Source organism: Microcebus murinus, chromosome 1 (genome assembly GCF_040939455.1).
Source record: "Microcebus murinus isolate Inina chromosome 1, M.murinus_Inina_mat1.0, whole genome shotgun sequence".
Lineage (NCBI taxonomy): Eukaryota > Metazoa > Chordata > Mammalia > Primates > Cheirogaleidae > Microcebus > Microcebus murinus.
Window position 1 is genome coordinate 63,950,030 of NC_134104.1, and position 26,576 is coordinate 63,976,605.

At 35.0% G+C, this 26,576-nt stretch overlaps 1 protein-coding gene across 1 annotated transcript in view; it reads left to right on the forward strand.

The window, feature by feature from the left end:
- Window positions 1–24,425, forward strand: part of EAF2 (ELL associated factor 2) — a 45,805-nt gene extending 21,380 nt beyond the window's left edge. Inside the window, exons 5-6 of the mRNA XM_012780521.2 lie at window positions 8,124–8,384; window positions 24,291–24,425. Of these exons, the coding sequence (XP_012635975.1) occupies window positions 8,124–8,384; window positions 24,291–24,337 (308 nt within the window). The 3' untranslated portion in view covers window positions 24,338–24,425. The remainder of the gene's footprint in view (window positions 1–8,123; window positions 8,385–24,290) is intronic.
- The last annotated feature ends 2,151 nt before the right edge of the window (window positions 24,426–26,576 follow it).

Consider the following 26,576-nt stretch of genomic DNA (forward strand, 5'->3'; position numbering starts at 1 on the left):
CCAGAGACTCCCTTCCCTCATTTGCAGGCACCACACTTCCCTGCCTGGGGAAGTTCTTTCTTTCCCTCAAGAAGCACAAGTAGGGATCAGTGGGGACCCCAGCTGCTAGAGATTTATTGAGAAGCACAAGACAGTACTATAAAAGCTCTGTAAATTAGATTGTCATTTAAACCATAGCCCACAAAAGTAGGCAAGGATATATATGCTAAACCTAAACAGTGTGACTGCCTGCTGATATAAAAAAATTTAAATAGGATGTAGATCTCCCCTAGCATAAAAACCCAAATGTCCAGGATACAATAGAAAATTACCTATCAAGGCCTGATGCAGTGGCTTATGCTTGTAATCCTAGCACTTTGGTAGGCTAAGGTGGGAAGATTGCTTGAGGTCAGGAGTTCAAGACCAGCCTGAGCAAAAGCGAGACCTCTATCTCTACAAAAAGTAGAAAAAATAACTGAGTGTGGTGGTACGTGCCTGTAGTTCCAGCTACCAGGAAGGCTGAGGCAGGAAGATCGCTTGATCCCAGGAGTATGAGGTTGCAGTAAGCTATGATGATGCCACTGCGCTCTAGCCCAGGCAATAAAGTAAGACCCTATCTCAAACAAAACAAAACAAAACACTCACAATGACAAAAAAGAAAATTATCTATCATACTAAAATCCAGGAAAATCACAACTTGAATGAGAAAAGGCAATCAACAGACACCAACACTAAGATGACTTAGATGTTAAAATTATCTGAAAACGATCTTAACCCTTTGCAACTCGCTTGCTTTTTTCTCATTATCCACTTGACATTATCCACACTTGACATCTGAGTGCAAAGGGTTAAAACTACTATCACAGGCCAGGCGCTGTGGCTCAGGCCTGTAATCCTAGCTCTTGGGAGGCCGAGGGGGCGGATTGCTCAAGGTCAGGAGTTCAAAACCAGCCTGAGCAAGAGCGAGACCCCGTCTCTACTATTAAAAAAAAACAGAAAGAAATTAATTGGCCAACTGATATATATATATATAAAAAATTAGCCGGGCATAGTGGCACATGCCTGTAGTCCCAGCTACTCGGGAGGCTGAGGCAGAAGGATCACTCGAGCCCAGGAGTTTGAGGTTGCTGTGAGCTAGGCTGACGCCACGGCACTCACTCTAGCCTGGACAACAAAGTGAGACTCTGTCTCAAAAAAAAAAAAAAAAAAAAAAAAAAAAAACTACTATCACAAATCTAATTCAGTTATAAATTATTTTGAAACAAATGAAAAAATAGAAAAATCACATCAAAGAAATAGAAGTTTTAAGTAAGAATCAAATGGAAATTATAGAATAATTAGAATATGGAATATATAGAATAATAACAAATACAATAACCACATAAAACACACTGTATGGGCTTAATACTAGAGAATGGATAGAATCATTGAACTTTAGTATTTATAGAATTCACCCAGTCTAAAAACAAAAAATAGACTGAAACATAATGAAGCAGAGCTCTAGGAATCTGTGAAAGAATGACAAAGGATCCGATATTTGTATCACTGGAGTCTCAAAGATGAGGGAGAGTAGGGCTAGAAGAATATTTAAAGAAAAAATGCCTGAAAACTTCCCAAGTTTGATGAGAGACATAAAACTACACATGTAAGCTGAACAAATCCCAAATAGGATAAACCCAAAGAAATCTATGCTAAGTACACTGTAATTAAACATCTGAAAACTAGAAACAAAGAGAAAAGTGTTGAAAAAAGAGAGAAACGACACATTATCTATAGAAGAATGCCATTCAAATAACATCAGATTTCTCATCTGAGACTGTGGAGGCCAGAGGAAGTGGCACAATATTTTTAAAGTACTATTAATAAAAGAAAAAAATGTAAACTGCTAATTCTTTATCTGCCAATATGCTTCATCAGTAATGAGAGAGAAATAGCCTTCCTTAGAAAGGAAAACTAAAAGAATTTGTTGCTGGAATACTATGCTTAAATTTTGGCTATAGAAAGTTATTTGAATAGAAAAGAAGTGATAAAAGAAGGACTCTGGGAGTATTAGCAAGGGAGAAAGAACAACAGAAAGAGGAGACATATAAATAAATAAAATAAAGTATAGTTTTCCTCACAACTTTTATAAGTCATATGTGATGGCTGAAACAAATATTATAATACCTTCTGATACTCAAGAAAATGATATCTTAAGTGGAGGGGGGAAAAGAACTTAAATGATAGCAAGGTTTTCACACCTTACTTGAAATCGCAAGTCATATACATATTATGAAAAACCCAAAATAACCACTAAGAAAAATGTAAAAAAGATACCTTTTAAAACACTATAAATTAATTGACATGGAATTCCAAAATAGTTCAAGTAACCCACAGAAAGGCAAGAAAAGAAAATTAGAGGAATGAAATACAGAGGAAACAAACAGAAAGCAATAGTAACAATAAAAAGATACACTTAAGCCCTAACATATATCAATAATTACCTTAAATATAAATGGTCTAAACAAACCAATTAAAAGACAGAAATTAGCAGAGTGTATAAAAAACACACTAAACTATATGCTTTTTAAGAAAAAACTAATGAAATAGGTAGCTTAAAAGTAAAAGGATGGAAAATATATACCATGCAAACATTAATTTAAAAAAGCACGTGTGAGGGTGGACATGGTGGCTCATGCTTGTAGTCCTAGTACTTTGGGAGGCCAACGTGGGAGGATCACTTGAAGCCAGGAGTTAGAATTAAGAGCAAAATAAATTACTACAAACAAAGAGGTACATTAATAATGATTAAAGGATTAATTTACTAGGAAGACATAAATGTGTACATTTCCAATAATAGAACCGCAAGATACATGAAGCAAAAACTGGTAGATCTGAAAGGAGATATATACAAATCTACAGTTATGCCCAGGTACTGCAACACTCTGCTCTCAGCAATTGAACTAGAAGTACTAGACAGAAAATCAATAGGAATATAGAAAATGTGAGCAACACAATCAACCAACAAGATCTAATTGACACATATATAACACTCCACACAGTAGCAAAATACACCTTTTTTTCCAAGTGCCCATAAAATATTTATCAGGATAAACCATATCCTGAGCTATTAACAAATCTCATTAAATTTATAAAAATTGAAATCATACAGACTATGTTCTCTGATCATAATGAAATCAAACTAAAAATCAGTAACAGACAACAGGAAAAATATCTAAACACTAGGAAATTAAATAACATACTTCTAAATAATCCATGGATTAAAGAAGAATCAAAGGAAATTAAAAATAATGCAACTAAATATATCAATACAGCATCGAAAAATATGTGGGATATAGGTAAAGAAGTGATGAGCAGGAAATTTATGACATTAAATACTTATAAGTTCCTACCTGAAGAAACTAGAAAAGGTAAAGCAGATTAAACCCACAAGAAGTAAAAAGAGGAAAATTATAAAAATAAGTGAAATCAATGAAATTGAAAACCTGAAAACTATAGAGAATCAATGAAACAAAAAGATGATTCATCAAAAACTTAATAGTGTTGATAAACTTCTAGTAAAACTGGTAAAAAGACAGAATACACAAATCATTAATATCAGAAATGTAAAGTACAAAGTACACTTCTGTAATCAGAAAAGTAGTGAGCTTAGTACAGATTCAGTAGCCATTAAAAATATTATAAAGAGGCCGGGCGTGGTGGCTCACGCCTGTAATCCTAGCACACTGGAAGGTCGAGGCAGGCGAATTGTTTGAGCTCAGGTGTTGGAGATCAGCCTGAGCAAGAAGGAGACCCCCAGTCTCTACTAAAAATAGAAAGAAATGAGCTGGATAACTAAAAATATATAGAAAAAATTAGCCGGACATGGTGGCGCATGCCTGTAGTCCCAGCTACTCAGGAGGCTTACACAGTAGGATTGCTTGAGCCCAGGAGTTAGAGATTGCTGTGAGCTATGATGATGCCATGGCACTCTAGCCAGGGCAAAAGAGTGAGACTCTGTCTCAAAAAAAAAAAGTATTATAAAGAAATATTATAACTTTATGCTCATAAATTTGACAATTTAGAAGAAATGGAACAATTCCTCAAGAGCTCAAAACTGCCACAACTCAAGCAAGATGAAGTAGACAATCTGAATAGTTCTGTAAACATTAAATAAATTAAATTTGTAATTAAAAAGTACCAAAAAATGAAATATCCAGACTCAGACATGTACGAGACATTTAAAAGAACATTAACACTAACATTACACAGTCTCTTCTAGGAAGTGGAAAAGAAGGAACATTTCTAAGCTCATTTTATGAAGCCAATATTATCCCGATACCCAAACCAAATAAGAACAGTACAAGAAAAAGAAAACTATAGACCAATATCTCTCATAAACTTAAATTTAAAAATTCTCAGTGAAATATTAATAAATCAAATCCTAAATCTTATTAAAAGAATTACACAACATGAACAAGATAACATTTCTATTCTCACATTATGTTTGGGGGTATGGATAAGGGTGGGGAAAGATTAGCAATTAACAAGCAATAAATATCCAAAGGAATTTCAGAAGTAAGTGTCTTGAAGAAAATCTAACAGGCAGTGAGAGTTGGAAAGGAAAGAACCTTTGGAAAAGATTACATTTAAACTCATCCAAGAAGGAGCCTTTCAGAGCTCTAGAATCTCATCAAAAGACACCATTAATAAAGTGAAATGGCTAGCTACAGACTTGGACGAAATATTCTCAATGTGTATATCTAACAAAGGACTCATTGCCTATGGGACTCATAGAACTACCAAAAGTTAGTAAGAAAAAGATAATCAAATACAAAAATTGACAAAAGACTTAGACAGGTATTTTGTAAAAGAATATATGAAAATGACCAATACGCATGTGAAAAAGTGCTTTGTATCACCACTTACCAGAGAAATGAAAATTAAAACCATAATGAGATACCATTATGAGATACATAATGAGATACATCCATCAGACTCATTATATGAAGTGTGTGTGTGCCCAAGTGGGGAAAGTTTTAAAGCATCTATGATTCTTACACAGTGCTCATAGGAGTGTAAAACCACTTTGAAAACTGGCAGTTTTTAATGAAATTAAACCTATATACCTCTCTTATGACTCAGAGATTTCTCTTAACTTTCTATCTAAGAGAAATGTATGCATATATTCATTCCCAAAAGACTTGTAGAAGAATTTTCATAAAAACTTTATTCATAATAGCCAAGAACTAAAAACTCAAATACTCATAAATAGAACTAAGTAACCAACTTATGGTATATTTTTACAATGGAACATCATATGAGTAGAGAAGAATGAGCTACAAATTCATTCAATATGTAAATTAGTAAAACCATGATTGAAAACAACATGGAGATTTCTCAAGAAACTAAAATAAAACTATCATATGATCTAGCAATCTCACTACTGGGTACTATCCAAAGGAAAAGAAATCAATACATCAAAGGGATACCTATACTCACATGTTTAGCACAGCAGTATTCATAGTAGCAAGGATATGGAATCAACCTAAGTGTTTATCAGCAGACAAATAGATAAAGAAAATGTGGTATGTATATACAATGAGATACTATTCAGCCATAAAAAAGAATGAAATCATGTCATTTGCAGTAACATGGATAGAACTGGAAGTCATTATGTTAAATGAATTAAGCCAGGCACAGAAAGACAAATAACACATGTCTTTACTTATATATGTGGGAGCTAGAAAACTTGATCTGGTGGACATAGAGAGTAGAATGATATATAGAAAAGGCTGAGATGGGGGAAGGGGAGATTAAAAGAGGTTGATTATGGGTACAAGCATGCAATTAGAATATATAAGTTCTAATGTTTGATAGCAGACTAGAGTGACTATAGTTAGCAACAATATTATGTATATTTCAAAATAACTAGAAGAGAGAACTTGAAATTATATCAACACATAAAAATGATGAACACTCAAGGTGATGGATACCCAGAATACTCTGAATTGATTGTTATACATTCTATATATGTAACAAACACATGTATTCCATAAATATGTAAATTATTGTAAATCAATAAAATAAAAAAGGAAAAAATTTAAAAATTAAACATAACATGAATGAATATCAAAAAAACATGTTGATGGGAGAGGGGGGGAAATGGGCATTTATTGAAACCTTAAAATCTGTACCCCCATAATATGCCGAAATTAAAAAAAAAAAAAACATGTTGAGTAAAAAAGGCAGACACAAAAAAGTACATACTGAGTGAATCCATTTATGTGAAATTCAAGAACATACAAAAATCTTTGGTAATGGAACTCAAAATGGTGGGTGTATTGACTGGAAAAGAGCACAGTAGAACATTCATGAGAATGGTAATGTTCTATAGCTTGATCTCAGTGGTGGTTTTATATATTCTAAAACTCATCTAGCTATGAATTTTGCTGTGTGGAAGTTATGTATTAAAACAAACAACCAAAAACATCTGAGTGAAGAATATGCCAGGCAGAAGAAGCAGCTAGTGCAAAGAACTTAAGATGGAAATGGATTTAATGTGATCAAATAATAGAAAGAAAGCCAATGTGTCTTTAATAAGGAGGATAAGAAAGTGGGCTAGAAATTATTAGTTAATTTAATATAGTAATGTATTAAAATGACATCAAATGGAAGTGTGTTAACTGAATATATTATTCACTAAGAATTTTTTATTTAAAAAAATTTTATTCAGGCTGGGTGTGGTGGCTCATGCCTGTAATCCTAGCACTCTAGGAGGCCGAGGCGGGTGGATTGCTTGAGGCCAGGAGTTTGAAACCAGCCTGAGCAAGAGCGAGACCTCATCTCTACTATAAATAGAAAGAAATTAATTGGCTAACTAATATATATAGAAAAAAAATTAGCCAGGCATGGTGGCGCATGCCTGTAGTCCCAGCTACTCGGGAGGCTGAGGCAGCAGGATTGCTTGAGCCTAGGAGTTTGAGGTTGCTGTGAGCTAGGCTGATGCCACAGCACTCACTCTAGCCTGGGCAACAAAGCAAGACTCTGTCTCAAAAAAAAAAATTTTTTTTTGTTCAATTATTTGATAAGTTTTATAATACAGTAGAAAAATATTGACTTGAGTGTTAGTAGACTTGGCTCTACCCCTAAATAGCTGACAAATTTTGACCTTTCTGGCCCTCCATTCCCTCATTTTTATTAATAAAATTATGAGGTTGATCTAAATGATAGCTGAAGACCTTTCCAACCATAAACTTTTTGTCTTAAAAGGAATTCAAAAAACACTACCAAAGGAAACATCAACATTATTGCCATAGTTGTTTTTAGAGATGAAGTCTTGTTCTGTCACTCAGGCTAGAGTGAAGTGGCACAATCTTAGCTCACTACTTCCTCGAATTCCTGGGCTCAAGCAGTCCTCCTGCCTCAGTCTCCTGAGTAGCTGGGACTATAGGAGTACACCACCATGCCTGGCTAATTTTTATTTTCTATTTTTTTTTCAGAGACAGGCTCTCACTATGTTGCCCAGGCTGGTCTCAAACTCCTGGGCTCAAGCAATTCTCCTGCTATAGCCTTCTGAGTTGCTGGGATTACAGGTGTGAACCACCATGCCCAGCTATTATTATTCTTTTTATCTACAGAAATATTTATAAACAAAGTTATAATGGGAACTAGCTTTTCAAAAATACTTAGGATATTTTAAATCCCCATTAAAGGGGCAGGGGAGAATTCTAAGTAATGATGCTTCATCAGAATGTTCTCTAGGACAACCAGGCTGTTATGTTATCACATTGTATTGTATGTATTAAGAAAATAAAAAAGAATTAAAAGACAATTTCTGCCAAAATAGAGTTTAATTTTTATAGTTTTAGTTTTTTAATATCATTTATTTGATATTTGAGTTACTTGTATATATAAGTACAGTGGTATAAATAAATGTAGAATTTTGATTTAGACATTGTCTATATCTTTTAGTGTTCATAATCCTATCATGGAAGTATGGTTTAATGGTAGAGGAATTTTTAAAATAAAGTATTCTAAATGCTATAAATGTATGTTTGGTTTTATTTATTCTTCAACAGTTTCTTAGAAACTAATACATTCACATTTTATTATATTTATTTAACATTATTTAATCTATCTATTCATTTCTGCTTTATTTTCAGAATTGAAGGCAGAAGCTAGTCTAATGGACCAGATGAGTAGTTGTGATAGTTCATCAGATTCTACAAGTTCATCATCTTCAAGTAGTGAGGATAGTTCTAGTGACTCAGAAGATGAAGAGTGCAAATCCTCTCATTCTGATGCAGGGAATTATACCTCAGTACATCCTAACATGTCTTCCATGTCACAATCCAGGATTCCAGATATAGATGCCAGTCATAACAGATTTCATGACAACAATGGCCTTCTGATGAATACTTTAAGTAAGTATACATAAACACAAGTAATTGAAAAAGTAAGAATTCACAGTAGAGCCATATTGATTATGATCTAAAATTTGGATAACGAAGATTCCTATTTTATGTATTTGACATTATTAACCATTACCTTTTTATTGAATTATGCATTTTCTGTTGACTCTATGACATAATGCCTTTTTGGTTTTTCTCTTATCACATTGTAGCCATATTGGTTTTTTCACAATTCAAATACAGTGTCACCTCTCCTACTTAAAAATTTTCAATAGCTTGTAATTTCTTTTAAAATAGAGACTAGATGCCTTAACATAATGATCTTGCTTTTTCTTTTCTAGCAACATTTGCCTTCTTTTTGCTATTACACTCAAATACTTTTACCTACCTCAGGGCTGTTATAAATGCTATCCATTCTTCCAGAAACCTTTCTTCTTTTCATGTAGTTAACTTTTTCTCCTTTAGATTACAGTTCAAAGTTATTTTCTCTAGGAAGTCTTTCTTCACCTTTCTGACAAAATCATATCTTCCTTTTCATAGGCTCTTAGAATAATAGATATATCTTCTTTACAGCAATTGTGACATTTGTAAATTTACATTTATTTGTGTGATTTTCTCTCTTCCTCTAGAGTATAAGCTCCATGAGGACAAATCTTGTCTTGTTTGTTTTTGCTTATCATTGAATTCTAACACCTAGCACAGTACCTGATACATAGTAGATGCTCATATATCAGACATGTGGGTTGATACTTCCTGGGGAGATTGGAATTTTCTGTATGTTTAAAACTAATTTCACTGTGCTCATTAATAATGAAAAAAATAAGCAACTAGGAAAGACTGACTAGCTATAGCCTAATAACAGAACTAAAGAAGGGAAAAGACAAGACTGGATGGCAGAGAAAGTTAGTAAAACTATGAATTATTAATAATTAGGGACAAGGAAAGATCTTTTGAACTTCCCATTATTTAGTGTTATTCCTAATTTGGAAGGTAAAATTGGAACATCAGATTTCCTGTATGGCCAATGGAACATGAAAAAGACTCAGCTTGGTTGGACTGAATTAGATGCTAAATAAAAGTTAGAAAAATATTCCCAGAAATTACTGACTTATATTGTAAATTGAGAACATAACTAGGAATCAGAATATCTATATTATATTCCTGACTTTCTTATCACTTATTAGTAATGTAATTAATAACAATTCACTTAACTTTCCTGGAGCTTCAGTTTCCTCATTGAAAGTGGAGGTCATATTGCCTTGTAGAATTTTGGAGGGGTTTAGGATATTTTATGTCTTAGAATTTTTTTAAAAATCTAGAGTAGTTTTCTGCTAGAACATGGCACAGTGAATTTATGTTTTAAAAACTCCCTGTGCCAAACAAATAGAAAAATGGATAAAGTATAAAAAGGTAAAACCCAGATGTGGCCAGAATGAAATATAAGATAAAGATCCCCATAGACGAGACCTGGAACACAAACACAAAACAGTGTGCTTAATGGAGCTGAAGCTCTGAGTTCAAAAGTAGGTTGTAGTGGTAAGGAGCTTGGTACATTCAGGGAAAGTTAGCTTAAAAGTGCTTGACATGATTCAGTAAATCTGAGTCATACTTTCTATTTCAAGCCAGAGAATGTGTGTTGTGGAGGGCAGGAACAGGGTTAGTAGACGTGGGGATACTCTTCAATTAATACAAGGAGATTGTAAGAAATGGCTATTTACATGCTGACTGAGGCTACTGGTGTTTTAGAGGCCATAGGCATAGGGTCTATAGAGCCTTGCTATCCATTGACTCCTGAAAGGGATCTACCATATCTCCAATATGCCCAAGGTGGCAATTTCCAAATGTGATTATGAAACCTGTTCTGGTAATGGAATTCAGAGGACTAGATGCAGGGAACCACAAAACCTCATCAGAGCAGTGCAAGGGTGGAAAAAAAATCAGAAACTTCCCACTCAAAATGAGCAAACATAATAAAGTCAGCCAACAAAATTAACAATTAGAACAAGGATTCTGTACAAATGAAAATCTTTTTACAGAAAAGTTTAAGACAAAGACATTTAAAGAAGTATGCAGAAAATGTTTAAAGAGATAAATTTATGAAGATATAACTTTAAAAAGAATTATGAAACAAATCCAAGAAGAAATGAAACAAAACCTAATATATATATATATATAAATAGTCATTTAGAGAGACTGGTCATTGAAATTTTAAAAAAATCAATAGATGAAAAATATTGTAGACTGGACACAGTTGAAAAATAAATTATTGAAATGGAAGATAATACTGAAGAACTATCCCAGATCACAATACAAGAGAGACAGAAAACTAAAATGAGAGACTAGTTAAGAGATAAGGAAGATAGAAAAAAAACGGAGGGGATAGTATGAAAACTCAGTCCTGAGAATTTTTCAAGATTGAAGAAAGCTATGGATCTACTCCAGCTGATAAGCAGAGTAAATCAAAGTAAATCTGTACCTCAACATATATCATGTTTCCCCGAAAATAAGACAGGGTCTTATATTTATTTTTCCTCAAGAAGACACCCTAGGGCTTATTTTCAGGGATGTGTATTTTCCCCTCAAAGCCTCAGCTTGCAGCACACACAGGATGGCCAGGACCTGACAGGGGGAGCCAACCTTGTTGGTGGGGCTGCTCACACCTTTCCAGTCACCTCTGGGATAGTAGCTGTCACGATGGGGCAGATGAGAAGGGCTGCTTGTCTTCTTTATGGCTCCATGCTGAAATGCATGGGTTGTGCAGATAAGCTGCGTAGCCACGCCCATCACTAGGTCTTATTTTCGGGGTAGGGCTTACATTGTGCAAATGCTTAGAAATCCTGCTAGGGCTTATTTTGTGGGAGGGTCTTATTTTCGGGGAAACACAGTAATAGTCAAACTACAGAACGTTAAGGATAAAATGACAACCTTTAAAACCACAGAGAAGATAAGGGTACCTACAAAGGAAGAACAGATTGATCCAGACTCTCCTTAGCTAAATGGGTAAACCTAAAGACAGTGGCTTTAATATCTTTAAAGTGTTGAAGGAAAATAATTCTAGCTCAAATTTTTACCCAACCACAATGTCATTCAAAAGTAAGATAATTTTTGAACACAAAAACAAAGAGAGTTTACTCTCTGTAGAACTTAGGAAATGTGCTATTAAAGAGTTAACTTCAGCAGAAAGACAAGTGAAAAAAGAAGGAAAATGTGGAATATTAGAAATAGTAGTCAGCAAAAAAATAGATGAAATGTCAGGGAATTTGATTAACCTATGACTATAAAAATACCAAGTATGTTTGGAATATTTGGATATTTGGAAATTTTAAGAAAGACTGAAACTAAAACTCTAAATAATAGTTGCTGAGAGAGAGTATTCAATGGGTAGATTAAGTGTGTCAAATAAGATCCATGTCATGTATTGGAGGAGGATAGAAACACTGAATAATTATCGACCTCATTAGATAGTTTTGTAGTTAATTATTTATCTTTAGCTAAAATGTTAAGAGTACCATTTAATGAATAAATATACAATTTGTAGTTTCTACATCATTAGTGGGAAAAATATGGAATGTAGAAAACTATCTAATAGAAAGCAAAGAAGGAGAAAGGAAAGAAACAAAGAAATTGATAAACAAAAATAGTAAATATGAAGTAGAAATAAATCCCAATATATCAGTAATAAATGCAAAAGGATTAAATCCACCTAATAAAACAGATTATCAAATTAGATTTTTTAAAAAGCTATATGCTGATTATAACAAACATGTCTAAAATAAAACCATATAGATGGAAATAAAGGGATAGAAAAAGAGATAAGTAGAAACCAAAACAAAAAGGTGGATTATAATATCAGAAATAATAAACTTTAAGGTAAAATGTATTCCTAGAGTTAAAAGACTTGGTAAATTATGACAAAAGATTCAGTTCATCAGGAGGATAGACAATTCTGAATTTATATGCATGTAATAACATATCTTCACCATGTATGTGTGTGTATTTGTATGTGTGTGTGTAAAAGAAAATTTGACAGAAGTAGGAAAAATTGACAAGTCCCTATTGGAGTGGGAGAGTTAATGCATCTGTAATCAAGCAGACAAATTTAGTAAGGCTATAAAATATTTAAATACATAAGTAACATAATTAATATACTTGTTCTATGGTAAATACAGAGAATCCTACAACTCCAAAATGTGAAGCAAGCATTCTATAAGGTACATATGAAACATTTAAAGAAATATGAGGATAAAGGCAATAAATATCAAAGTATTTGTGTTTTACTGATCCTTTTATGATGATAATACAATTAAAATATAAATAAATAACAAAAATTTGTATAAAAGATGTAAGGTTTAGAAATGTCAAAGCATATACCTAATAACTTACATGTTAAAAGGAAACTACAATGAAATTACAAAATATTTGTAGTTGAACAATATAAAAAATAATATATTACAGCAACTTTGGGATAAAGCCAAATGGTACTTGCAGGGAAATTTTTTAAAGGATAATAGCAAATTTTATTTATTTATTTTTATTTTAGAGATGGGGTCTCACTGTGTTACCCAAGCTAGAGTGCAGTGGCCATTCACAGGCTTAATCATATGCACTACAGCCTCTGAACTTCTAGGCTCAAATGATCCTCCTGCCTCAGCCTGCTGAGTAGTGGGGACTGCACGTGTGCACCACCATGCCCATCTCATTATAGGGAAATTTATAGCCTCAAAATGTTATTTTTTAAAAAATTAATAATATATGAGTGAAAGATTCACATTCAGAAACCAGAACAATATCTTAAAGAAAGTAAAGAAAAAATAATATCAATAAGCAAAGATTAATGGAATAGATAACAAAGAAACATTAGATCAACAAAACTTAAAGTTAAAACAAATAAAATAGACCAACCTTTAACAAGGGTTAATGAAGAAAAAAAGAAAAATCACAAATAAACCATATTAGAAATGGAAAAGAGGTTAAAATTATAGCTATAATATATGTATATTGATATATATATTATATATATATCTTGATGTATATTTGTACATGTGATAAATGACACATGTACAAGTGTATATGTGATATTTACATGTACATGTGATATTTTGATATAAGCATACATGTGTACATGGGGTATACATGGGGTACATGTAATATTTTGATATAAGCATACAATGTGTAATGATCAAATCAGGGTAATTAGAATATTCATCACCTCAAACATTTATCATTTTTTTGTTTTGGGAACATTTCAAGTCTTCTGGCTATTTTGAAGTATACAATAAATTGGTATAAACTATAGTCACCCTGCTGTGCTATAAAACACTGGAACTCATTCTTTCTATCTAACTCTTTTTGTATTCATTAATCAGCCCCTTTTCTTCCCACCCTTCTACCTTTCCCAGCCTCTGGTAACTATCATTCTCTTGTCTACCTCCATGAGAGCAACTTTTTTAGCTCCCACAAATGAGAGAGAACATTCAGTATTTGTCTGTCTTTGCCTAGCTTATTTCACTTAATATAATGACTTCCAGTTCTATCCATGTTGCCATGAATGACAGCATTTCATTTTTTGTATGGTTGAATACTATTCCATTGTGTATATATACCATATTTTCTTTATCTATTCATCCTTTTGACACTTAGAGTGATTCCATATCTTGGTTAGTATGAATAATGCTGCAGTAAACATGGACGTGCAAATATCTCTTCAATATACTGATTTCCTTTCTTTTGGATATATACCCAACAGTGGGATTGCTGGATCATATAATAGATCTATTTTTAGTTTTTTGAGAAACCTCCATACTGTTCTCTATAAAGGCTGTACTAATTTACATTCCCCCCAGCAGTGTACTAGCTTTCCTTTGGTATCCTTGCCGGCATCTGTTATTTTTTATCTTTTTGATAATAGCCACTTAAACTGGATGATTTTTTATCTTTTTGATAATAGCCACTTAAACTGGGATGAGATGATATCATTGTGGTTTTGATTTTCATTTCCCTGATGACTAGTGATGTTGAACATTTTTTCAAATGCCTGTTGGCCATTTGTGTGTCTTCCTTTGAGAAACATCTACTCATATCATATGCCCATTTCTTAATTGGATTGGTTTGGTTTTTTGCTGTTCACTTGTTTGAATTCCTTATGTATTCTAGTTATTAATCCCTTGTTGGATGGATAGTTTGAAAATATTTTATCCTATTCTGTAGGTTGTCTCTTTACTCTCTTGATTGTTTATACATATACCACATTTTATAAATCTACTCATGTATTTATGGGCACTTGGTGGTTTCCACATCTGAATTGTGCTTCCATAAACTTTCGAGTGCAGATGTCTTTATTATAGAATGACTTTTGTTCCTTTGGGTAGATGCCTAATAGTGCTATTGCTGGATCAAATGGTATTTCTATTTTCAGCTCTTTAAAGTATCTTCAAATTATTTTCCACATGGCTTGTACTAATTTGCAGTCCTACCAGCAGCATAACAGTGTTCCTGTCTCTCCACATCCACACCAGCATTTATTGTTTTGGGACTTTTTGATAAAGACCATTCTCACTGGAGTTAGGTGATATCTCATTGTGGTTTTGATTTGCATTTCCCTAATGATTAAAGATGTTGAACATTTTTTTAAATGTTTGCTGGCCATTACTCTGTCTTTATTTGAAAAGATTCTGTTCATGTCCTTTGCCCATTTATTGATGGGGTTGTTTGAGTTTTTCTTGTTGATTTTCTTAAGTTCTATATAGATTCTTGTTATCAGCCCTTTATCAGATATATAGAAAGCAAATATTTTCTCCCATTCTGTAGGTTGTCTATTCACTCTAATGATAGGTTCCTTGGCTGTGCAGAAGCTTTTTAATTTGATCAGGTCCCATCTATTTATTTTTGTTGCTGCTGTGATTGCTTTGGGGGTCTTCTTCATAAATTTTTTTTTTTTTTTTTTTGGTTGAGACAGAGTCTCGCTTTGTTGCCCAGGCTAGAGTGAGTGCCGTGGCGTTAGCCTAGCTCACAGCAACCTCAAAATCCTGGGCTCAAGCAATCCTGCTGCCTCAGCCTCCCAAGTAGCTGGGACTACAGGCATGCGCCACCATGCCCAGCTAAGTTTTTCTATATATATTAGTTGGCCAATTAATTTCTTTCTATTTATAGTAGAGACGGGGTCTCACTTTTGCTCAGGCTGGTTTCGAACTCCTGACCTTGAGCAATCTGCCCACCTCGGCCTCCCAGAGAGCTAGGATTACAGGCATGAGCCACTGAGCCTGGACCATAAATTCTTTGCCTAGGCCAATGTCTAGTTTTCCCAACATTTTCTTCTAGAATTCTTAAGGTTTCATGCCTTAGGTTTAAGTCTGCTATCAATTTTGAGTTGATTTTTGTGAGAGGTGAGAGATGGGGGTTCAGTTTCAGTCTTTGCATGTGGTTATCCAGTTTTCCCAGCACCATTTATTAGATAGAGATTTTTATCCCCAGTGTATATTTTTGTCTGCTTTGTCAAAGATTAGATGATAATATGTGGATAGTTTCATATCTGTGTTCTCAGTCCTATTCCAAAGGTCTATATCTCCATTCTTGGGCCAATACCATTATGTTTTGGTTACTATAGCCTTGTAGTAAAGACAGAATAAAGTTCTATTTTGTTCTTTTTGCTTAAGATTGCTTTGGCTATAAGAGGTCTTCCCTGGTTCCATATAAAGCGTAGAATTATTTTTTCTAGATCTGTAAAGAATGATGATGGTACTTTGATAGGGATTGCATTAATTCTATAGATCACTTTGGGTAGTATGGGCATTTTAACAATATTAATTCTGCCAATCCATGAGCATGGTAGATTTTTCCATGTGTTTACATCTTCTACAATTTCTTAGTTTTGCCTAGTTCTCCCTATATATGTCTCTCACTTCCTTCATTAAATATATTCCTGGATATTTAATTTCGTTTGAAGCGATTGTGAAAGGTGTTGTGTTTTTGATTTGATTTTCAGCCTGACTGTTATTGGCATATATGAATACTACTGATTTGTGTATATTAAGTTTGTATCCTTAGACTTTACTTAACTCATTTATCAATTCCAGGAGTCTCTTTAGTTCAAATGATTGGGGCTTTCTAGATATAATATCATATCATCAGCAAAGAGTGAGTGTTTGATGTCTTCTGCACCCATTTGGATGCCCTTAATTCCCCTCTCATCTAATTGCTCTCACAAGGACTGCTAACACTATGTCAACTAGAGGTGGACATAGTGGGCAACCTTGTCTGGTTCCAGTTCTAAGTGGGAATGTTTTCAATTTTTTTCCATTCAGTATGATATTGGCTTTGGGTTTGTTGTATCTGGCCATAATAATGTTAAGGTATCTCCTTTCTGTGCCTATTTGTTAAGAGGTTTTTTCATAAAGGTGTGCTGTATTTTGTCAAATTCTTTTTCTGCATATATTAAGATAATAATATGGTCTTTGTTTTTGCTTTTATTTATGTGCTGAATTGCATTTGTAGATTTGCATATGTTGAACGAGTCTTGCATCTCTGGGGTAAAGGCCACTTGGTTGTGATGAATTATTTTTGTGATGTGCCATTGGATTCAATTTGCTAAGATTTTGTTGGGATTTTTGCATCTATATTCATGGGGGATATTGGTTTATAGTTTTCTTTTTTGTTGTTGTGTCCTTTCCTGGCTTTGGTATCAAGGTTATATTGGCTTTGTAAAATGAGTTAGGGAGGATACCATCTTTCTTAATGTTTTGGAATAATTTTCTACAGTATAGGTATGAGTTCTTCTTTGTAGGTTTGGTAAAATTCAGGTGTGAACCCATGTGATCTGGGACTTTTTCTTGTTGGAAGGTTTTTAATTGCTCCAATTTCTGTGCTTGATATTGGTCTGTTCAGTAATTCTATTTCCTCCTGATTGAACTTAGGGAGTTTGTATGTTTCTAAGAATTGTCCATTTCCTCCACATTTGGTAGTTTTGGGGCATATAGATTTTTGTAGTTTTCAAAGATAATGTTTTATATTTTCATAATATCTATGGTGACCTCTCCTTTTTCATTTCTAATTGAGTTTGTTAGACTCCTTTCCTTTCTAGTTCTTGCCAATCCAGCAAGACAGCTATCAATTTTGTTTATCTTTTTGAAAAACAACTTTTGGTTTTATTGATCTTCTGAATAGTTCTTTTGGTCTCAATTTCATTTAGTTCTGCTTTGATCTCAGTTATTTCTTTTCTTCTGCTGGTTGAGAATTAGTTTGCTCTTCCTTTTCCAGTTCTTTGAGACAGTTTATTAGTTTGTTGTTTTTTGAGCTTCCTGTCTTTTGGATGCGAGCATTAATGCTATTAGTTTTCCTCTCAAGAATACTTTTGCTGTATCCCACAAATTTTGATAACTTGTGTCCCTGTTATCATTTAGTTCAAAGAATCTTTTGATTTCCATCTGGATTTCCTCCTTGACCCAATAATCATTCAGCAATAGATTGTTTAATTTTGATGACTTTGTTGGAATTGAATTTCTGTTGGAATTGATCTCTAATTTTATACTACTGTGGTCTAAGAAGGTACATAGTATAATTTTTATTTTTTGAATTTGGTGAGGTCTGATTTGTGGCCTGGCATGTGATCGATTTTGGAGAAAGTTCCATGGGCTAATGAGAAGAATGTATATTCAGCTTTATTTGGATGGAATGTTCTATAGATGCCTGTCAGACCCTTTGTTCTAGAACTCTGTTTAAATCCATTATTTCTTTACTTATTTTCTGCTTGGAAGATCTGCCCCATTCAGTCAGTAGGGTGTTGAAATCCCCAGCTACTATGGCATGACTGTTTATCATCCTATTTAGATCAAACAGTTTTGCTTTATGTATCTGGGTGTTTCTGTGTTGGGTGCATAAATATTAAGAATTGTTAACTCTTCTTGTTGGATTTTTCCTTTCACCGTTACATAGTGACCACCTTTGTCTTCCCTTACTTTGGGTGTTTTAAAGCTTATGTTATCTGAAATAAGTACAACTACTCTCACTTTCTTTTGGCTTCCATTTCCCTGGAAGCCCTTGACCTTGAGTCTGAAAGCATCTTTTTGGGTTAGATGTGTTTCTTGGAGATAACAGATAATTGGTTTATGAATTTTTATCCAGTCAGCTAGTCTGTTTCTCTTCAAACAATAATTCAAGCCATTTACATTTATTGAGAGAATTGATATTTGGGGTAGATTTCTGTTCATATTGTTGGATAAATTCTTATTTTTTTGTTTTACATCTCAAGCCATTGTGGAATCCAGGTTTGGGGCTTTAACTCTTGAATGAATTTTGGTTGGTGGGTGTCTATTGCACTGTTCAGTGTATAATGAAGGTCTGAGTACTTCCTGTAGGGCAACTCGGGTCTTTGCAAATTCCATCAGTGATTGCTAGTCTGGGAAAGTCTTTGTTTATACCTTATAGATGAAGCTTAGTTTTGCCAGGTTAAGAATTCTAGGTTGGCCATTATTCTGTTTTAGAAGATTGAGATTAGGTTCCCAGTCCCTTCTGGCTTATAATGTTTCAGTTGATAAGTCTGCAGTTAGTCTGATAGGTTTTCATTTGTAGGTTGTCTACTGTTTTCATCTTACTGCTTGAAGGATTGCTTCTTTCGTGTTTACTTTGGCCACCACTACATGAAATGGTGATTGTCTTTTCACATTGAGTCTCTCAGTAGTTCTGTGTGCTTCTTGTATCTGAATATCTAGATTTCTGGCCAGGCATGCGTATTTTCCTCCAGTATTCCAAGAAATAGATTTTCCAGCTCTTGTGTATTTCTTTCTTCTCTCTCTGGGATGTCTATAATTCTTATATTTGGTTTCATTACATAATCTCACATTTCTTGTATATTTTGTTCTTGTCTCTTGCTTCTGTGTTCTTTTTCTTCCTCTGATTTTTTTAGTCCATAGGCATTATCTTCAAGCTCTGAGATTCTTTCCTCTGCGTGATCCATTCTATTTTGAAGACTTTCCACTGTGTTTTATAATTCCTTAAATGCTTCTTTCATTTCTAGAATTTCTGTTTGTTTTTTTCATAATATTTAAATTTCTTTAGAGAATTTTTTATTCATTTTCTATATTGTTCTTATGGCTTCTTTGTGTTGAGTTTCTATTTTCTCTCAATTCCATTGAGTTTTCTTACAATCGATATTCAGAATTCTTCCTCCATCATTTTAATCATTTCATGTACATTGGTATCTGTTGTTGAAGACCTACTGATTTCTTTTGGGGGTGACTTTTCTCTCTGATCTTTCATGTTTCCTGCATTCTTTCACTCATTCTTTCTCATTAGGCAACTTTGTCAAGATCTGGGGGTGCTAGGATTGGTTTCCTATGTTCAAGTCCCCAAAGGGACATTCCTTGACAGTGATGGGAAGAAGTGTGCTGGTCTCATATTGCCTTAGAGGTGTTTTAGCAAGTTGGGTTACCTCTGACCTGTTGTCTTCACCTCTTGCCAATGGAGATTAGTGAGTTTGGTCCCCCAGCTTAAGCTCCCAGATGATGAGTCACACTTGTGTGTATGACTCCACTGCCCTCTAATAGCTTGAGATAAAAGGCATTGTGTTGAGTTAGGAGTTACTTTCTCTGTTTTTTATTGTAGTTTGCATGGAGAAGCCAGTTATCAAGGTAATCTGATCCCTCTGTGTTGGGTTCTGGTCCCCCAAACAGGGTATACAAATGCCCGGATGTTTGGGAAGTGTCTTGCCACTCCTGAGGGTGGCAACCCTGTTCCCCCTTTAGGTGGGACAAGAATAATTGGTGCCTGCAAGCCTGAGTGTGTATACTTCTATGGTTGTTTGATCTGCAGCTAGAGGGAGCCATTAATCTGTTATTCAGGGCTCTTTCACCACATTTCGGAGGCTGCTCCTGTTGGGGGGAGGTCAGTTGGTGTAATGACTGTAATGACTTAGAACTCTGGTGAAGATTTTCCTTCCCAGTCCACAGACCCCAAAGCTGGAAGCCACCCAGACATGGAGAGCAAGCCCTGGAGCTATGTTCTTATCATATGATCTAAGGCTGTTCCACGGACCAAATCAACAGGCTGCCCCCTATTGCTTAGTACCAAGGCCCCCTGATTCATACCAGTGGCACAGATAAAGCGGCTTTTCTCGCTTCTCCCTGCCTTCAATGGCAGAGCCCTCTGCTCTGGCCCAATGGTCGCTGGGCTGGGGGAGGGGTATTGCCCGAAACTGCCATCTGCCCCAGTGTCTGAGGATCCCACAGCTGGTGGCCTCCCCGCCAGAGCATCAGCGCTGGGGGGATGTGCTCAAGCTTTGCCCACTGATGCTGGCCTGACTAGCCAAATCAACAGTTTGTGGACTACTTTTTGTACCAAAGTCCCATGGATTCACCGCAGCTGCACAGAGAAAGTGCCTCTTCTGGCTTCTCCCCATCTCCTAGGATGGAGCTCACCCTGCCCGGTGTGAAAGATCCCTGGGGTTGGGAAGAGATGCTGCCGAAAACTGCAGCATGCCACAGCGTCTAGGGGTGTGGACTCCAAAAATGACGGCTACCCACCCACAGAAAACCAGCTCTGGGGACAACCACTTGGGGTTGGCAGATGCTGGTTTGGCAGGCTGAATCAACAAGCCGCCAGCTGTCCCCACTGCCTCTCTGTCTCACGGTCTCACATCTGTCCAGTTGAGGGCCCTGCTCTCTCTGCCCTGCCCTGAACCAGCAGAATCTTCAGCAGTTTCCAGGAGCAGAGCCCCACTTTCAGCGTTCACCTCCTTTGTTCTGGTGCCCACCGCCAGAGGTGAAGTGCCTGTCTCCAAGCTCCCTGGCAGGGTTGCAGAAAGTGTCCACTCAGACCAGTCCCTCCCCTGCCCAGTGGGGTCCTAGCACGGAGCACCGGGGGAAGTCAAAATGTTTCCCACTATTGTCTCTTCTCTACAGGCCCGTCGTCCTGTGCCACAACTTTGCACTTACTTCAGGTACTTCCCTGCCTGAGTGGGTGTGGAGGTCAGTGGAGGAACCAGGTGTCCTCCTGTGGGTCAGATCACACTGCCCTGGCTGACTGGGCAGGCGCAGCCATCCCATGCTGTATTCCCTATTGCATATCTCACATTCTCCAGTCTTGGTGATGGTATCTCCCATTTACCTCCTTTTTTTTTTTTTTTTTTCTTTTTTGTGCTGCTTGTCCCGCGCTGCTTCTCTGCAGATTCACAACACCGTTCTTGCGGGCCAGCAATCCACTCATGTGTAGCTGTCCCAATTCTTCACCTCCTACTCTGGGAGCAGAGAGCCAGGAGGTCACTGCTAATCTGCCACTTTTGCTTCTCCCTCTTTCCAAAACTGTCTTTAAAAATCATTGGGTGGGCACCAGCCTGGCAAATGCCTGGGTTCTCCTGAACCCAGGAGTTTGAGGCTGCAGTGAGCTATGGTCATACCACTGCATTCAAACCTGGGTGACAGAGTGAGAGCCTGTCTCTTAAAAAAAAAAAAAAAGGAAATAAAATCTTGGTAAAGTTTTCAAGAAAACAAAGTTCTCTTTCAGTTTACATGATAGTTGCATCCTTGTCAATTTCAATTATATCTTTGCAAAAGAACACTTGTAATTTATGAAAATGCAATTAGGTTCTGGCCTTAAAATTATAAACAGATTTTCCAAGTACATGATTATCCCACTGGACTTGCAGAAGTTTCACACAATGTATAAAATAGAAGACTTCTTTACTTTTCAAGGCTGGTCTGTACATTGAAAGATCTTTAGCGCTCCTGAATTCCCATTCTACTAATTGCTACTAGCAATATGCAATCATTAAGACAAGCAGCCCCTCATATAAATTTCTGTAACATCTCTTGGTGGCAGTACTACTCTGAAAACCATTGGTTTAAACGTCTGAATACATTTGGTACACATTACTCTCTTTTTTCCAAGTCATAATTACTATTTTGATTGTAAACACATTTCCTTTATTAAGCATTTCATATTCAAAGGCTTATCTTATGTCTTCAGAACTTGGCTGAACATTTCAACAAGCAGCATACTGTTGCTGATCATATAACCTTAATAACATAAAGTCTATAAAGGCAAATGGAACACTAAGATATTTGAGTTTGTGTCACTTGAGAAACTCGTATCACAGGCATTATATCAAGTTGAACATTCTTATGCCATACAATAGTTGTATAATAAGTGAAAATTTAAGCCTTGAAAATGATAAAATGTTCATGGGAACCAGACGCACAAAAGAAGCTTTAGAAGGTTTTTTCATCAAATGATGTATTTAGTTCTGGAGTTCATGTGAAGAACTGAGATATCTTACAATGACTTATATATGGCCTAAGAAAACTACTCCTCCTAAATTAGATATTGACTTCAAAATATTCCACCTTTTGTTGATTCTGAAGTAGCTAAAAGAAAAAAAAAAAAAGACTTTTTTTAATCATTGTAATTTACTACCCAAGTGATTTCATTCAATTCTATAGCTTCAAATAAATCCATATAATCAATTACTCCCAATTCTTATTTCCAGATCCAATCTCTACCTTGAGCTCTAGACTTGTATATCTAATTGCCTATAACATATATGCTTGAATATTTAGTAGATATCTCAAATGTACCACATTAAAAATTGAACATGTGATTTTTCGCCCACAACCTTGTTCCTCTGGTGTTTTCTATCTCAGTAGATGATAAAACCATTTATGTAGTTGTTCAGACCAGAAACCTTGGGGTCATTCTTCATTTCTGTCTTTCTCTTATGGCTTAAATTCAATATTTTAAATAGTCCTTTGAGCTCTATCTTCAAAGTATATTATGAATCTGACCACTTAGCACCAGCTCCACTGGACCACCTGAGTGAAAGCCAACATTTTTTCTTACCTGAGAGACTACAATAAACTTACAACTGTTCTCCCTTGTTTCTTCTATACCGCTTCCATGTTTCTTCTATACCGTTATAGTGTATTCACTGATATACAACCAGGTTCAAGTCAGTTGCCTGCTTAAAATTTTCCTATGAATTCTCATTATGATTTAAACAAAATCCAAAGTTTTTACCATGACTTTCTGGATATCTTTCTGACCACATTTATTACTATTCTCTTCCTAGTTCATTCCACTCCAGCCACAGTGACCTTCTTGTAAATCAGAGAACACAATAAACATGCTCCTGCCTTGGGGTATTTGTACTTGCTATTCCTTTAACCTTGTACTTGCTATTCCTTTCTTTATATAATCTGCCCTCCCTCCATGTTTTTACAACTTTCTTTATACATTTGGGTCTCTGTTCAAATGTCACCCCCAAGAAGGCCTTACTGACTACCATATCTAAAATAGCAACTCCTACTACTATCTCCATATCCATGTTCATTTTTTCATAGCGCTTATCCCACTTGGCATTATGTTATACATTTGTTTGTTCACTGTCTGTCTACCCCACTAGAGTGTAAATTCCATGACTATAAGCAGATAAATTGCAAAGGAATCAATGATAAGTTACTCTTGACATGTATTACTTAATGATTTCCACTGCATTTTAAGTAAAAAATACTATAACATTTTTTCACTCTTAAAAATAAAGAAATGAAATCTTGCTAAAGTTCTTAAGAAAACAAAGTTGTCTTTAAGTTTACGTGATAGTTGCATCATGTAACGATCTTCTAAACCATACTGTCTCTCATTTCCTGATAAAATTACGTCAATGATATAAAAAAAGGGTAATGTTGATGTTTGAAAGAAGACTAAAATAGTTGCCAGATAATACTAAAACTATGTGGCATTTTTTCTTTATAGGCAGTATTAATTGTGTGAATTACTAATTATACATCTGGATTATAGAATAAGCAATCTGATTATTAATTACAAAATGCTAGCTAAACAGTATCACTCTTGGAATTGTATTTTGCATAAAAGTTATGTTATGGAAAAATAAATATTAATTATTTAATTACTATGGTTTTGTTGTTCTTGTTTTAGGAAATGATTTGCAGCTGAGTGAATCAGGAAGTGACAGTGATGACTGAAGAAATATTCAGCTATAAATATAAAATTTATATGGCATGTAATAACTTATTTCGTATTAAAAATAAAAATGTCTAAGACTGAGGAAAATGTGTCTTAATTTTTGATGATAAAAGAAATTAAATTTGACCAGTCATGTTGGCTCACATCTGTAATCCTAGCACTTTGGGGGAGGCCAAGGTGGGAGGATTGCTTGAGGTCAGGAGTCTGAGACCAGCCTGAGCAAGAGCAAGACCCAGCCTCTACAAAATATAGAAAAATTAGCTGGTCATGGTGGCGTGCACCTGTAATCCCAAATACTGGGGAGGCTGAAGCAGGAGGATTGCTTGTGCCCAGGAGTTTGAGGTTTCTGTGAGCTATGGTGATGCCACTGCACTCTAGCTCAGGCAACAGAGTGAGACCTTGTCTCAAAAAAAAAAAAATTAAATTTGATTCAGAAATTTCAGTTGATGTTATATTTTTAACCTTTTATTGAGGCATTTTCATGTGTTCTCTTCATTTAATTTTAAAATCTCTATGAAGTTTGACAGATGAGAAAACATACTCAGAAGTTAGGTAACTTGCTTCATGTATTATTAGTTGATAAATGGCAGATGAAGTGTTCTAAAGTCTGTTTAGTGCTCTATTTTATCACACTATTGTTTCCAGTTGTGAAATGTCAAAACTACTGATTTATAATAAATTTCCATGGTTTTAATTATATCTCTATCTGATATCCCTTAAATTATGGCTGAAAATAATTTAATTCTTGACAAAATTAAGCTGTAATTAGAGTAAAGATAAAGTTATATAATTATTTTAATTAATGCTTCAAATATTTATCTCTTACAGTATTTTTCATCAATTTATTTTGCTTTTGAGAGAAAAATAAGCAAGTGTTAAGAATGTGAATAATATTTGTATTTATAATATCTATTAATTTAGGGGAAATGACAAATAATAAATAGATTGTAATTGAAAGCAACTTACCAGCAGTTTCTTTCTTTTTTTTTTTAATAAACAATATTTTAGAGCAGTTTTAGGTTCACAGCAAAATTGAGCAGGAAGTACAGATGGTTCCTTTTTCTGTTCCCACTATCAATATCTACATAAGAGTGGTATATTTGTTAAAATAGATGAACCTACATTGATAGAGCATTATTATCCAAAGTCCATAGTTTACATTAGGGTTCAGTCTTAATGTTGTACGTTCTATGGATTTTTGACAAATATATAATAACATATATTTCTCATTGTAGTAACATTCAGAATAGTTTTACTGCCCTAAAAGTCCTCTGTGCTTTGCCTATTCATCTAACCCCTCTAACCCCTGACAACCACTAATTTTCTTACTGTCTCCATAGTTTTGCCTTTTCCAGAATGCCATACAGTTGGAATCTTGCAGTATGTAATTTTTCATATTAGTTTATTTCACTTAATAATATGCATTTAAGCTCCTTATGTATCTTTCATGGCTTAATAGCTCATTGTTTTTAAGGCTGAATAATATTCTGTTGTCTAGATGTACCACAGTTTATTTATCCACTTCTCTGCTAAAGGACATCTTGGTTACTTCTAAGTTTTGCCAATTATGGAATTTTTTTTTATTCAACTTCACCTCTTACCATTGGAATTTCTATAGTTATGTCTTTTTAAAATCCATAAGTTTTAGTTTTAATCTCACCTGCTTTCTTTCTCTCTTTTCTCTCTCTAGCCTACCTTCAGTTAATCTGTCTTCATTTTTATTTATCCTTTATTTATCCATACTTAGCTGAGAACTACAACTATGTTATTTATTACTTATCTAAAGAAAGCTCATAATTCAAAGTAGCTAGTAAAACATGTTTATCATTTTAATGTAGTAGTACATACTGTAATGTTTTTTTTTTTTTTTTTTTTTTTTTTTTTTTTTTTTTGAGACAGAGTCTCGCTTTGTTGTCCAGGCTAGAGTGAGTGCCGTGGCGTCAGCCTAGCTCACAGCAACCTCAAACTCCTGGGCTTGAGTGATCCTTCTGCCTCAGCCTCCCGAGTAGCTGGGACTACAGGCATGCGCCACCATGCCCGGCTAATTTTATGTATATATATCAGTTGGCCAATTAATTTCTTTCTATTTATAGTAGAGACGGGGTCTCGCTCTTGCTCAGGCTGGTTTTGAACTCCTGACCTTGAGCAATCCGCCCGCCTCGGCCTCCCAAGAGCTAGGATTACAGGCGTGAGCCACAGCGCCCGGCCTCTGTAATGGTTTTTACTGAAAGTTATTAT